This window comes from Pleurodeles waltl, chromosome 1_2 (genome assembly GCF_031143425.1).
Source record: "Pleurodeles waltl isolate 20211129_DDA chromosome 1_2, aPleWal1.hap1.20221129, whole genome shotgun sequence".
NCBI lineage: Eukaryota > Metazoa > Chordata > Amphibia > Caudata > Salamandridae > Pleurodeles > Pleurodeles waltl.
The window spans coordinates 1,161,689,432-1,161,704,792 of NC_090437.1; the positions used below are offsets into that span (position 1 = coordinate 1,161,689,432).

The 15,361-nt window shown below is 42.8% G+C and overlaps 1 protein-coding gene across 5 annotated transcripts in view; it reads right to left on the bottom strand.

The window, feature by feature from the left end:
• The window catches only part of EVC2 (EvC ciliary complex subunit 2), a 306,369-nt gene that overhangs the window by 117,411 nt on the left and 173,597 nt on the right, over positions 1-15,361 (bottom strand). For 4 of the 5 annotated variants that reach the window (XM_069202996.1, XM_069202979.1, XM_069202971.1 and 1 more), the window contains one exon: positions 12,906-13,028. In XM_069202996.1, the coding sequence (XP_069059097.1) occupies positions 12,906-13,028 (123 nt within the window). The remainder of the gene's footprint in view (positions 1-12,905; positions 13,029-15,361) is intronic. The other variant, XM_069202987.1, reaches the window with a different exon arrangement.

Here is a 15,361-nt window from a genome sequence, read left to right on the forward strand (position 1 = left end):
CCCACGTTCACACTTCAGAAATGTTCTCATTACAATAGGCAGATCATCCATCAATTGAACAGCATACATAAAACAGGAAGAGAGGGTAAGACATACACAGGTCCTCCTGGTCCTACATTCTATGTTGACCAGCAACATCTAAATTATTTTAGCTCTTCACCTGCCAACTCCCACTCCACTTATTGCAGACAACCTCTTTCCATCTAATCGACAGACCTCCAAGACCTAGCAAGCACTTCATTCACAAAAGAAATTCCAAACCCCATCAACCCTCCCCCTCCATTCAGCACACAAACCCTATTTTCCCTAGAGATTTTACCCTGTCTGGTGACTACAACAATACAACAATGAAGTAATCCCTTGTCCCACTCCACAAAATACTGAATGCCAACCAACATGTCATCTGACCTGCGCACATAAAGTTGGTACTCACAACTTCTTCCAATCAGCATCAATCATAATGCTCTGAGAAACCCCGGTATCCATCACTTGGCTGACCACCACACTATGCCATGTGCACCAAGCTCTAACAAATAGAGAACTTACATAACACTCCTTCAAAGACCTCCCCATAGATGCACTCCACGTTAAGCTCATCAAACTGTGTTACTCCTTCCAGCTTCCATCAGATGTCAAAATACGCCACTGTTTACAATTCAACCGTCAGGAACCTTGTAGAATACCAGTCAGGCTCAAACTATGTTTCCACTCACTACTTGGGTCAGGACCATGGCAGGAAGGGAGGACCTCTGTGCACTTCACAGACCTTTCTATGAAGTCTCCTCCACTTGAAAGGCACAACTGGGTATAATCACTAGACCTCTGACACTACCAACTCAATACACTTCTGGACCTGTGACCACTTTGCCAGTAGGAAAGACTGCTGAGCTGCTGAAAGGACTACCACTCTGCTGGACTATGTCTTTGCTGGACTCTAGAACTGCTGAGCTGCCCTGCTGCCTACTATTCACCTGCCTGGGTGAGAAAGACTGAACCTGCATCACTTGAACCCAGAGTGACTCCAAGTGCTGGCTTGCCTCCTGTTTTCGGATGTGTCAGGGACATCAAAGACTTCAACTCATCCTGCTACAGGATCTAGACTTTGCTTGTTGCAAGTCTTGTCCTGACAAGTGATGCCAACCCAGTCCTGGGTCTTTGGAAGTGGATGTAAAGTGCTGCTTCAAACAGAACTCACACATCCTCACCGAAACCGGTGCAACTTCATTTTTGCATGAGTACAAACTAGCGCATCCTCGCTGTTGCATGGAGTGGACCCAGGACATTGCCTTTGGAACCAGTGCTTTGCCTCTGGAATCGACGCATTCACTACTACAGGAGCAACAACCGTGCATTGCATTAGTGACCAGTGTGTCTCACTAAGAGCTGCTGCATTGCCACAATTGCATTGAGAAAATTCAACGCATATCTTTGGCTGCTTTTTGCATCTTTGTTGACAACGACGCACCCGGAATTAAGGTACTTTGGTTAAGGTGGCCCAAGTGGGTCTCTGTATCTGGCCCACGCTCCACGGCAATTGGTCTGAACTTTCCCAATCCAGCACAACCAGATAAGCCATTTAGGCATTTATTGTTTCTAAGCGCTATTTCACATTTATTCTTTAAATATTATCTCGACTTCTACATGTTGCATTTTTGTTGTTTTTGTCTTGTTTTGTTCATACAATTATTCTCTCTTTTTTAACCAGGTATGGAGTGCTTTTAATGTGTTTTCACTGTTACTGTTGAAAGTGTTGCACAAATACTTTACACATTTCCTCTTAAATTAAGCTTGACTGATCTGTGCCACGCTGCCAAAGGGAGCACAGGAAAATTAGGGTGTGTTGTGACTTACCCTGGCTAGGATAGTGGTTCCTGCGTGGACCAGGTGCATATCTTTTCTAACCAGAAACCCAATTCCTAACACATTTTATCTGCTGTGCCAGTAATTTTCCATAACTGATAAGCTATTTAATTTGTCATACATACTACATGAAAACTCTGTGAGATTCCGTGAATGAGCGGAAATCAAGCATGTCTTCCATCATTTTGTTGTTAATTGCACTAGATGCCCTAAGTGTGGCAGGTGCCCATATGCATGCATTCTGTGCTTGCTGTGACATAGAACACAAGCTACACCTTACTGATGAAGACCAAGTAGGCTGTGTTATCTGCTGTTACTTGCGTTGCCGTCTGAAAGGGAACAGCTTTAGTGATTCTGGCTGGACTGTTACCATTTGAAGCAGGTTGAAGACTTATTGACTAAAATAAGGTTGAGTAACCGCCACTGACTGTGGTGAACTCAAGCATTCTTTCTAGTTTTTGTTCTTTGTTGTCTTGCATCTCCTAGATCACATACTACCAGATTAATTTCCAAATTATAATACTGTATGAATAATAGAGATCTGTAGGCACTTCAAGATCCAGGAGTTCTAGACATTAAAACTAAAGTCATTTCTCAGGCATTCGCTCCTTTCATCACTATCCATCGCACACACAAAAATGTACATTTATTTATTTGCAATGTCTGACTTTTTTCCTTTCCCCCATGGAGCAGTTAATCCATCGAAAAACAATTTCCTTTTATCCTTATCAATTTTAGAGTTGTAGCCTCCATAGTGGGAAATGGCCTAAACTACAAGGGCACATCCACGCGTACTGGAAGACTGCAAGCTAAAAAACGCTTGCCTGAACAATACATATGCCTTAACTACGCGTTCGTGTATTTAAGGCAGGTCGCATATTCATCGTACAGGCAGCGGTCTAGCTGTGCGGATGGACGGGCAAGCAGAAAGGAGCTGGAAGACGGATCAGTTGAGGTAAGTGGGGCTGTTTTTTGGAGGGTTTTTTAGGGATGGGGGAGTTTTTTTTATTTTCGGGGTGTGGGGACTTTAGGGCTCAGGGCCAATGGGTGAGGGTCAGGTAGATTAAACAGCAGGGAGTCCGGAGGGGTCGGGGTAGTTTGGTGGATGTCAGGGCTGGGGGGGGGTTGGGGTAGATTAAAGGGCAGGGGGGTCAGGAGGAGGTTTTTAAGAGGGCATGGGGGGAGTATGGGCTCAGGGTGGGGGAGGATAAGCAGGAAGGAGCAGGAAGAAGGATCGGTCAAGGTAAGTGCGGCTGGGGTTGTTACTAGGGGTGGGCTAATTAATATTTTTTTTTTTTTAGGAGTGCGTGGGGTGTTAGAGCTCAGGGCCGATGGGGGTTTGGGGTAGATTTAAGGGTAGGAGGGCCTGGGGGGGGTCGGGTAGTTTGGCAGATTTACGGCTCAGAGGGGACGGGGGGTCAGGGTAGTTTGGGGGAGGGAAGGGTTTTAGGGATGCAAGGGGGGGTTTAAGGCTTAGAGTGAGGTAGTTGTTTTTTTAAATTTAGGCCTCAGGGCAAGGTGGAGTGGTTGGGCTAGTTTGGGGAGGTATTGAGGGGTGCATGGGAGGTTTAGGGCTCAGGGCGGGGGTGACGGGGTAGTTTTTGGGGTTATATCTCGGCACAACAAGTGCTTGAACCAAACAGGCCTGAACAACGAGGTCGGAACAACGACCTTGTTGTTACCACTAATACCTTTACCACGAATGCCTTAACAAAAATTTTTCGTTGTAAAGGCATTAGTGAACGGCATGCATGGTTCTAGCATGCGTCCCACCTGGCCCTCCGCCCCTAAATATTACCGCAACCCCTCCACCCCCGCAACCACCCCAACACTCCACCCCCAAAATTACCACCACCCCAACCCCGCCTCCCCTAAAACCTAAAGCACCCCAACCCTAAAACCTAAACCCTGACCCCCCTCCCCACCCCTAAACCATAATCACCCCGAGCCCCCCACCGCACCACCAAAAACTAATAATACCCCGACTCCCCACCCCCAAAACCTAAAGCACCCCAACCCCCTACCCCACCCCTAAAACCTAAACCCTGACCCCCCTCCCCGCCCCTAAACCTTAATCACCCCGAGCCCCCAACCCTCCAAAAAACAGCTCCAGTCCCAGCCCAACTTACCTCCTCCTTGATCGCCGCGACTTGTTCAGCACATGCGTGGTTAAGGCCCTGAACAAGGAAGTCTTCGTTGTTCAGGACTCGTTGTTCGGGATGCTTCCCAGTTTTGGGAATTTATGGCTCAGGGCCGAGGTGGAGAGGGTCAGGGTAGATTTGTGAGCAGGGGTAGGGGTAGTTTTGTGGATTTGGGCCTCAGGGCATGGGGCAGGGTAGTTTTATGCACAGGGGCGGGGTGGATGGCTGGTGTGTTTTAGGGCTCGGGGAGCAGGTAGATTTTAAGGAGTAAGGGGGCCAGGGGGTTGGGGAAGTTTTGTGGATTCAGGCCTTGGGGTAGTTTTAAGAGCAAGGGAGGTTGGGTAGTTCTTTTAGGTTTAGGGCTCAGAGCGGGGTAGTTTTAAGTACAGGGGTGTTAGGATGCAGGGCAGGGGGGGAATTTATCACTCATATTACTTTACCACATATGCTTTTACAACAAAATTTGTTGTAAATGTATGCATGGTAAAGCCATGTGTGGTAAAGACGCAGTCATGGTTCTGACCGCATTGTTCAGGCATACGTTGTTTTTGCATGCGTGGTTGTGTCATACAACCCTCCAAAGTTACACCTGGGGCATAGCTTGGTCATTAAGACTGGCGGGGTGTGAGCTTTAGATTTTCCGACAACCATGATACATTTTACTTAGGGACTCAAACACTTTTGTAATTGGACCTACGGAGATTACATATTGAGTGAGCATTTTGAGATAGCAACTGTCACAGCTAGGGTAAACATATGCAGACCTACCAACTCACACAGTGCCACTCTGTAACACACGATATTGGCTCCCCTCACATGGTCTCCCGGTGATGAGCCAATATCACATGGCGTCAAGGAAAACAAGCTGAGAATCACTGTTAATAGTGGTTTTCCGCTCATTTTGTGGAGGCTTTTAGTGGTGATGTCCATTAAAGTTTGTGATAACCCCCCAGGACATCGACAGCACTCTCAGCAAGCTTTTTTTTTTTTTTTTCTTAAAGGGCGGGGTTTGGGGTTGGGGTGGGGGCAAAAGTGCCTCTTAGGTGCTTCTCCAGACAAAAAGCAATCCCCCTCCAAGGCCCTGCCTCCCCCCCTCACAATGAGAAGTTTGGTGAAGTTAGCAGGTCTGCGTATAGGTGTATGAGTTCAAAACTGGTCTCAGTCATGAGAATTAGTTGGAATACTACTGAATATTATAAATTAAGATCCATCTGACTATATTAGTGTTGGTCGTCATCACTACATTCTGGGACAATCAAAAGCTGTTTAAGTAAATGTTGTGGCCAAATGGTGATACATAATCTTGGATTATATGCTCAGAAATGTAACAGATGCACATTCACTTCACAAAGTCACAGTCAAGAGTTAAGTAGTGGTTGCCATTTGCAAATCCGTTGTCACAACATAGCGTAAAGAAAAATAAAATTAATTACCTATACATGATACAATTTGTGATCTATATAGCTCTAGAAACGCTTTCTTTTGCAATTGTCCACATAAATACACATTTTAAACATGTAACCACATGCACCTATTTATTATTCTCTGAGTCTAATTTCTCTACCGCACTATTTTTACAAGATTAAGCAGGATGGATACATCATTCAGGTATCTTATTCTTCTCAATCTCTGAAAGGGCTAAATGACTTAACTCTACACATTGAAAATAGAGGAAAGGAGCAGAATTGTAAAAACAAGACGATTAGCTTCATGAATATCTACCTCAACAGCAATCTGACTCCTGAGACATCTTCTGCACTTCGATAGTCAAAAAGGGGTCAGAGAACCCTTAGCTAAGAAATAAATGAAACCAGTCTGCCTGTCAAATACAATGCAAATGCATTAACCATCATCCATGTTATTAGCAAATAAATACTTTTTGGGCCCACTCCTTGTAACTGTGGCCCTCCTGAGAGAATTACATGAAACTGACTCCTCTTTACCTTTGACCTTCTTGTCAGATCTCCCAGACATATGATATTTATTGTAATACATGGGCAACTGTGTTTTAAGGTCCACAATAGCCATTGAGATGTTCTGGAGACATCATTATCCATGTGGCAGAACCCCAAGATGGCAAGATAAGAATATTACAGATGCTACCTGATATACATCTTTTATATTTATATTTTATCTTTATTTTGAGGTAGCTAGCATGATAGTGCATCTAACAATGGGTGCGGGTTATAATTAGACTATTTATCCTTTGTTGACACTACTCTTTTATTGCAGACCATTACACAACTACAGAATTCTTTTGAATTTTTGTTTTTCTTTTTTTCCACCTTTTGGATTTTCCTTTCTAGAACTTTACATCTTTGTTGAGCCTTATCCACAAGCATGTCTCAATCTTGGGAGCCATCAGCAGCTGCTACAAATGTGGTGTCTGAGCTAGAGAAGTTGGAGGACTAAGCAGTTTTGTAGGGAGTTAAAATGTCCAATCAAAAGCTCCGCTAGGAAGGAGGAGCTGCATAAGGAGCTGAGCGCGTGCTTGGCAGCAAAAGAGGCTGAGGAGCACACAGCAGAGGAGGATGTTGTTGTGGATGAGGCGGTGAAGAGCATACATGATGTTGTGTTGAATAACCCTGACCTGCCCAGAGGGAGGGCCTCCAGGGCAGGCAGCAGTGCTTCTGCCAAAGGCCTGACCCAGGAGGAACTGGAAGCCAGGAGGGAAACCAGGAGGCACCAATTGGAGATGGAGAAACTCAGACTCCAGTATGACAGGGAGCTGCAGCTGGCTAGAATAAAAACGGAAGAAAAAAAAGACAGACTTGCCATGGAAGAGAAGAAACTAATCTTTACACAAGAGTTGAGTTTAAAGGAGCTGGATGTGAAGGGCACGTCCAGCACAGATGGTGGCAGCAGTACCCCAGTACAACCTGAGAAAAGAGTGCGCATCCCCAAAAACCTGGTAAAAGATTACAAGAGGGAGGATGACATACACTTGTGGTTTAAGAGATATGAGTCTGCTCTTCAAATAAATCTGGTCCCTGGGGTGCACTGGGGGCTGGGGGGGTCTGTTGAAGATGAAGCACTTTGAGGAAGAGGGGAGGGACACCTTGACAGCTCTAAGGGATCCTCAGGGCCTCACCAACTCTATCATGAATGACGCCTTACTCACTAGATATGGTCTCACTCTGCATGGATGGTTGGGTAAAGGGCAGTAAGGTACCAGATTATGAGGGGCTGTACAATTTGATTGTGTGGGAGCACTTGTATAGTCTCTGTTTCCCAGAGCTGTGCCAGCACCTAATTGACAGCAAGCTGACTGATGCCAGGAAGCTTACCCAGGGAGCGGACTGGTGGAAGAACCCCAGAGTCCAAAAGAGGTATGGGGGAGACTCAATCAAGGGTGAGCAGAGGCCCCATCAGAAGAAGTGTGAGGGGGGTAAGGGCAAACAGGGGGAGTTCTCTAAAGGACCGCAACCTAGTTCCCAGGGTTCAGATTCCCAGTCCCCAGTTGAGATAAAGCCTTGGATCTCTACAGGCAAACATGAGACCACATTCCTAACAATACTTAATTGTAGTATTTTGTAAATATCATGGCATATGGCTACCTGGAGTCGTCATCAACTTGATGTCACTCATTGATTTTGCACATCTTAAGATCTTTTTTGCCTAAAGGTGCTAGTAAAAGTAGTAGCTTTAACGTTACCTAGTTCAACAGAACTCGTGCTAACTACATTGCAGTCATTAAAGCTGGTGTCCATTTAAGCAAAACCCAAGCTTATGCCAAGGGGTAGCTATGCTACAGGAGTTGCACAACCTTAAAGTAGTGCCCTTGAACCTGTTCTTTGGCTTTTGTATAGAACCTCTTGGACTGATAAGAACCTACCATGCTTTTAAAGTGAAGTGACATTAGGTGTCCCACCATTATAATACCCCACATGCTTCTGTTGCCCAAAAGGAAGGATTTAGAAACAAACACAGAACACTACACCTACAATCGACTACAACATAAATTACCAATCTCTGAAACCAAATATGAAACACATTCAATGTGGGCAATTTACAGGTCCAAAAATGAGGAGAAATACAGTATGATTTTAGTCATTCAGAGTCTATTAATGCGCATGTAAAACTGCTGTCTACATTGTCTGCTTCGACAATGAGACAGTAACACAGACTGAGCTATTTTAATAGCTAATTTACTTCTGTAACTACCCATTTGGCAGTATCATTGAAACCTAGTTCGCAAGGGCAGAAACTGAGATCCAGCACTCATAAAATAATCCCTGTACATATTAAGCCCTAAACACGGATCACTTTATTATATTGATTTGACGCACGCTATAATCGTGTTTTTTATGTGATGTTCACATCATGTATGGGCATGTGTTTGTTCACTACTTCAATGTAAAGTACTGATTACATGTACGGCTTCAAAAAATCATATCACTACTGTTTCATCTATAATTATAAGTGATCAGTTACGAGAGGGAAAACGAAACCTTTAAAAGCAAAGATAACATTCCATAATATAGTCAAATAATTGTTTTTTCTTTTGCCTATTACACTATTAATCATGCCATTTTGGAGCTGTCAAACAGTTTGGATGTGTTTTTTAATTAAAAAAAAAAAATACCGCTAATGGTTTCAGCATTATTATACAATATTTTACAGACTAAAAAGTTACTCATACATGCATTTATCTTTCGGAAAGTCACTTTTAGTTGTGTAAATAGAAGCCGACTGCAGTGATTTCTGCCTTGAGCAAGCAGCTCATCTCTTGCACAGACTATTACTACAGAGGCGTTTGGCGGTACTCGGTAAACACAATGGGAAAGAGTTCCAGGAAACAAATTGCCATAAACAGGAGCAAGATGATACTCAAAACCCATCAATTATGATACCAGACACAGATATACCAATCAGTTTCAGATTAGCAAGCTATATCTGCCCCCAAGTTAAACATGGGAGCAAATGGAATTTACAATAGCAGATAGTATCAGAAGACATTCCTGGGGAACCTGCATATATGCCAGGATTATCTCAGAAACACTCCAGCCACTTTATTGGTCAACTCAAAACAGCAAATCCCTACTCAGCCTCTAACCAGAAATCAGGCATTAGTGTAGTTGTATGTTTCCCCAGGCATGATGTCGTAAGGTAAAGAATGAGACATGATAATGGTGCTGTGACAGCACAAAATGATACCTTTTTAGCCCAAAGACCACTTGCAGAAGACTAGATGATGTCCACTGCATAACCTTCATGATAGCAGGAAACATACTGATACAGATCATAAAAAGATGTTTTTCTCCAAATACAAATGTCCTGATTTAAAGTCAGATATGCAGTCGACAGTATCACAAGTGCATTATGTGCTGTGACACTTGGAATACAGCGGACGAGGTATCTACCACATTTGTGACATGGTATCTCATTACTTATTCTTGAATGCATGTTATCCTTGTCTTGCACTGTTGAAATGTTAGCTGAGACAATGACTGCAAACTGCCCTTTTCTCAGAGTAAGCCTCAAATGTCATAAATACAGTGACCCTGACAAATACAAGCTTTGGTTAGTTTTGAAAAATAGCATTTATCCTTAGCAACAAAAAGTAAATGAAAATTGCATGGTGTTGTACAGTCAATTAAGGGTGGGCACATTTTCAATGGATGCCTATGGAGTTAGGTAAATTTGGGGACATTTTTACTTCATTTAGAAGTATATGTTTTGCAGATTTGCATGCAGGAGCCACACTTTAACTTCACCCTTACCTGCAGGTGCATGTCACCCTTGACTGTGATATCGGACTTACAATAGGGATTTGCAACAATTTATTTTTGCCTGCTGTCACATGAGTAGCAACATGGAATTACAATGGCAGTCTCACAGCCATGTCACAACCTTTGCATTCTCCTGCAAGTCCCGCCGTAGAGGTCCAGCAAAGGGGGGCAGAGGGCGAGGAGAAGGAACTATGTGCCACCAAGAATCATTTTAGAAGGCTAACCCTCCCAGACATTCACACTTAGTAAAACTGGCAAACTTTATTTAAAAAAAATATGCAGTTGCAAGATGTTGAGGCCCAAGTACCAACTCAGCAAGGGCTTAATGACTTTGGTTAAGATAAATGAAAGAAGCAATCCCAATGCACCCCCACTCTTCTTAGTAAGTAAATGGTTTGTCTTGACCACAACCTGGACCTGGATTTTGATGACATTAAAGGATGAACCACTTACTTTGGAAAATCTAATACTAGCAATCCAAGAAGCCACTTCTAACAAAGCACTAGTTTCCATTTTTTCAGACAAAGCCAACCTTTTGTCCATGGCCGCTACATCTCATGTATTTATTTAGTGAGAGTTTAGACTTAAAACATAACTCTGCAAAATGACAAAATGGAAATTCAGCAATCAACCAACCAATCTAGGCGGTATGAATATAAGGTAGAAACACAATATTATTCAGAACCTACAGATGTCCCTACAGAACCTAAACATGGAAGGTGCCACTGGCTAGCATTAAGTAATGTACATATATGTTGGTTAAAAATGGTTGTTGACCCTGTGGCAATAGATACATCATGCTTTATTCCTGGACATTCATTTTAACATCTAAATGCGGATTCACCTCAATTAAACAAATTGTACTAAGGTTCTAGGCTACAATTGTTGTATAAAGGTAATCTGAATTCATACAATGTACCTGATGACGTGAAGTCATCCAGTAAACTCAATCTTGGTACACTCTTGAGTCAACGTGTGATCTAGAAAGAGGTATGAGCTGTCAACATTAGGACAGTGCGCGCTCTACGGGTGACAAAAATGCAAAAACCCAGCCTTTATGAAGGAGCATAATTCATGCATTGTGTTTATATGAAGTATGTTAACCTTTTGCATTGTAGACTTTAACCTTGAAAAACACTATTAATGATGTTTGCAATAACTGTTCATTTGCAAGGTATTGCTGCAGGCTTAATGAGTGTGTTAGGGTGTGGTCCCTTTCTAGGACCTTCTAGAAGCTTTCCCTGAAGCATGACTGGGTGTGGTTTGCGGGCTGGGCCAGACTCTGTATAAGGGAGCCAGCCCAGCTCCATGTGCTCACTATTCAGAGGTCCCAGTGCAGAGCAGCAGCAACTTCCTGAGCTCCTGTTCCGGAGGCCCACCTAGATGTTCCAGGCCTGCCCCTCATTATATTGGAGATCCTTGAGCAGGGAGGTAAGGCGGAGGTCGGGCTGGGCCCCCGACCCTGTTCTTAAAGACTCTCGAGTTTGGGGCCTACTTGTGAAACCTTCAGAGTGCACGATTCATTGCTCTCATGTAAACCTTGGCATTCAGATCAGCAACAGCTTGCGCGATCATTTCATGGCATTCGCATATTCTTGTTCGAATCAGCAGTGTGCGCGATTCATTTACTGCATGTAAAACTTGATGTTCAGATCGGCAACAGCTTGCGCAATCATTTCATGGCATTTGCATATTCTTGTTCGAATCGGCAGTGTGGGCGATTCATTTCCTGCATGTAAAACTTGATGTTCAGATCGGCAACAGCTTGCGCGATCATTTCATGGCATTTGCATATTCTTGTTTGAATCAGCAGTGTGCGCGATTCATTTCCAGCATGAAAAACTTTTCATGGCAATTAAAACTTTGGTGTGTAGTGTTTGTTGAAGTGCACACATTTATCCCGAGCTTTTGGATTTTCTGTGAAGATGCTAGATTAAAAAATGTGACATTCTTTGTGCATATTAAGTCCCTAGTACAATTCCTATTGTTCTCAAGGGAATGTTTCAGATTGCCTTTTGTCCTCATGTAAAAACGCAATGTTTGTTCTGAAATATTATTCTAAAAGGTTATTGTATTTCTAGACAGTATATGATATTTCATGAAAAGCTCATATGAAACATTGTATTAACCATTCTTGATTTTTCCCAGGTACCCAGATTTCTTGAGGTCTAGTTATAGTCACTTCTTAGGTTATCCATGGTTTCAGTATGAGAATTCTTAGGACCATAGTCTAGCGAAAGTCAATGTGATTATATCTTGATATTGTGTTGTTTAACCTCCTGCTTCCTACAGGTCTCCTTCCCAGCTGTTCCCTACCTAATACCCTTTTCCCCCACTTGGACTCTCTCAAGCTCTGTGATATTTCTATCGGAGCTTTGGAGCTGTCTAGTGGTGGACATGTTGGGAACGTGCGCAGGCCCAGAGGATCTGGTCTCCCTGACATGAGTGATCATTGATTTACTTCACCATAGCCTTCCTAATCTATCATACGAGCAGGCATTCAATTAGGAAGCATTGCTTGGTTGGAACACTTTACATGAAGTAGTAGGGGAAAGGAAATGTCTGTAAACCAGTAGTCTGTTTCTTCCATATTCTTCAAATACTAGCCTGTGCTGAAGATGATGGCACAGAAAGAGGGGAATGGAAAATGATCAGCCATTGAAGTCTTGCAGCAAGAGAGCAATAAAGCTTTTATCATCTCCCCGTCCTTCAAGCTCAGCCCCACACACTGGTATCCATCCCCCCATTCTCCATCTACTTTATGTCTCTGTTTCACACTTACACTGACTGGAAAAAGGCTAAGAACAGCAGACATATTTAACATACACAGCCAGAACCGTCCCTAACCTCTCCACTTTCTGTAGCTATCTCGGAATTGCTGATGGTGTCATCCATAGCTTTCTTGGGCCCCAATAGCCTCATTCGAGGGTCAGACGTACCCTTTTGACCATTTCCTATCTGCGCTAGCTGCCTCGTCTAATGCTGAAAGAATCTCAGGTTTAAAGGTTACCTTCGTTATTTCTCTTTTAAAGCATGCATTTCATAAATGTGAAAAACAATTGAGTAATAAAGGTTCGGTGCTGAGGAAGAACTAAAGTGTCACAACAAGGAAACAGGTTTACTTGGTGCTCCAATTGTCACAAAAACTATGGAATGATTCAAATCTTCGTACCTGCTTATTTTGGTCATCTGTGATATTTTCATCGTAGACACGAATTGTATCCTCTACAGATTTCTTCATTACATCTAATTTGTTATGCTGAATAGGTTTCTTCTTTGTCTTCTGATTTACCTGCTAAAAACACATGGTTAATGTTTGTTACCCTGGGAAAGACGACACGTCCAGTAAATCCAAGGGATTTCCATATTTCCATATTAACATTGAATATTTATATCCTGGAAACAGGTTATTTTCTAAATTCTTTCAAAGACAATTGCCGTGGAGCATGTTTTACACGGAATTCTAAAATGCCACTTTCATTTACAGCAAGTAAATAAGTTGCAGGGAAAATATGAAATATAAAAAGGATGATAAGAGGGGAAATGTTACATCTTAATACTGTTCAGCTGCCAACATATAGACAGTGAACAAATGACTGATGAACATTGATACCCGAACTACCACGAAGAACATAATTACAACATAGCATGTGGCCGAATTGATATTTGCTCCTAACCCTTTAAAAACCGTAGGACCAAAAGTGATTGCCATTCCATGCCGGGGGCTCTTCACATGTCTGCAAGCCACTAAAACATAGACTGAAGATCTGTAGAAAAAGTGCACTGCTGTTAGCAAGTCAGCCCTGACTGACTGACTGTGCTTATTACACCCACACATCTATTAGTGTATCTTCTGGTGGGCATGTCAGCACTCTAAAGGCAATTTTCGAACAACCGCCCATCAACAACTGGAATAGGGCTTATGATTCTAAAACACAGAACGTGGTAGTTCATTTAATTTCTTTGGGGAAACACCAGTTCTCAAAATAGATTGTTTCTGAGAGAAATAATAATAGAACATTTTGCAGAACAAAAAGTATACTGAAATAGTCTGCAGCATTACATGACATTCCGCACGATCTGCTGCACGAGGGAGCTAGGCAAAAGCGCCCATTACCCCTCCTTCGTGTTATCATCAGACTGCAACTCACAGGTACAGCAATAAAGCGAAAACAAGAATTATAGCATGAACTTCAGCCTGAAATATCGATGACCATCTGTTCAAACCGGGAATTCACAATCCAAGGTTGCAGTAGCATGATGAAAATCACCGAGTGCCAGAAGGTAATCACACCAAGAAGAAAAAAAAAAAAATCACATAAAATTGTCATCTGAGAGCTTTCGGATTAAGACATTTCGAGCTGTGAACGGTTAAGGTTAGAGATCATTGCCCAAAACGTTTGCAAGTGTAGACCGAATTTAAAAACATAAAACGTTGGATTTAAGACGGGTAGCGGTTTCCAGAACATGAATCGCAAACTGGGATGTGAAAAAAAGCTCTCCCCTTAAATCTCAGGTACTATTTACGAAAGTCCTTGGGAATTTTAGAATGCTTGCCATTGGAATTTGATTGTCCCGCCTTTTGGATTTGCGAATACAGACCTATTGGGTGACCCTGCCAACGCTTTAGCAAAAACACAAACACACAATTATTTCTATGTTGCTGGTGCTGAATGACACTGGCAAAAAAGTGTGATTATTAGCAAGCATCATCACATATGCACACATATGTATGATAGCACTACAGTGACCATAGCGTCCCCAAGCCCATGCCTGTGTGCTGCCATAGCAGCCATTTTTTTTCTTTGAAATTACTATCATAAAACGGCAAATGCCCATCTTGGAGCAGTAAGTTAAAAAAGCATTTGCAATGCAATGGGTCTCGCGTGTGTTTGACTTATCCATGAAACAGGGTCGATGGCCACGGCGGTAACAAAGCTGTCCCAAGGAGGGACACACAAATAGCATTTCTGGAAGGCAAGCCCATGAACCAGTGATAGGGATGGGCGTGGTTAAATGCCCACAGATAGATTACAGCAGGCCAGAGCGCATGCGCACTTGACCTAAAAACATAAAGCGTGAAAAAGCACATATTATTTAGACTTAAGATTTAAAGAGTTAGAACACAAATTAAAAAGAACAAGGCCGGAGGGGAGGAGCAAGGAGGAGAAAAGCAATAGTGGAGTTGGTAGAGTTGGAGTCATTTCCAATGGGAGGTGAGTGCTGTCAGTGAGTGGAGCCGGGGAGAAGGATGTAAAACAGGCAAAACTGAACAGTATGAGAAGAGGTGAATGAAGCAGAGGGCGAGTTGGGGAAGAACGTTAAGCAACATGAAGGAGAGAGCAAGAAAATGGATGCATTTCCATGGAGACCTGCCAGAAAAAGGAAAATATAGTTAGTTCCCGTATGTGGAGCTAGGTAAAAATACAAGTCATCTATTCAAAAGGATGGTATGCTCCAGGAGCGGACAAACAAGAAGAGCAACAAAAGCCAACAAATAACAAGGGAGAAAATGAGGTTGAGAAGAAAGCCAATAGACGGTAAGCAATGGACCGAAACAAAACTCACTTTAATTATTAGTATTGTCCATAATAGCTCTTCGAAAAACGACAGTTAAAATCTGTCTAT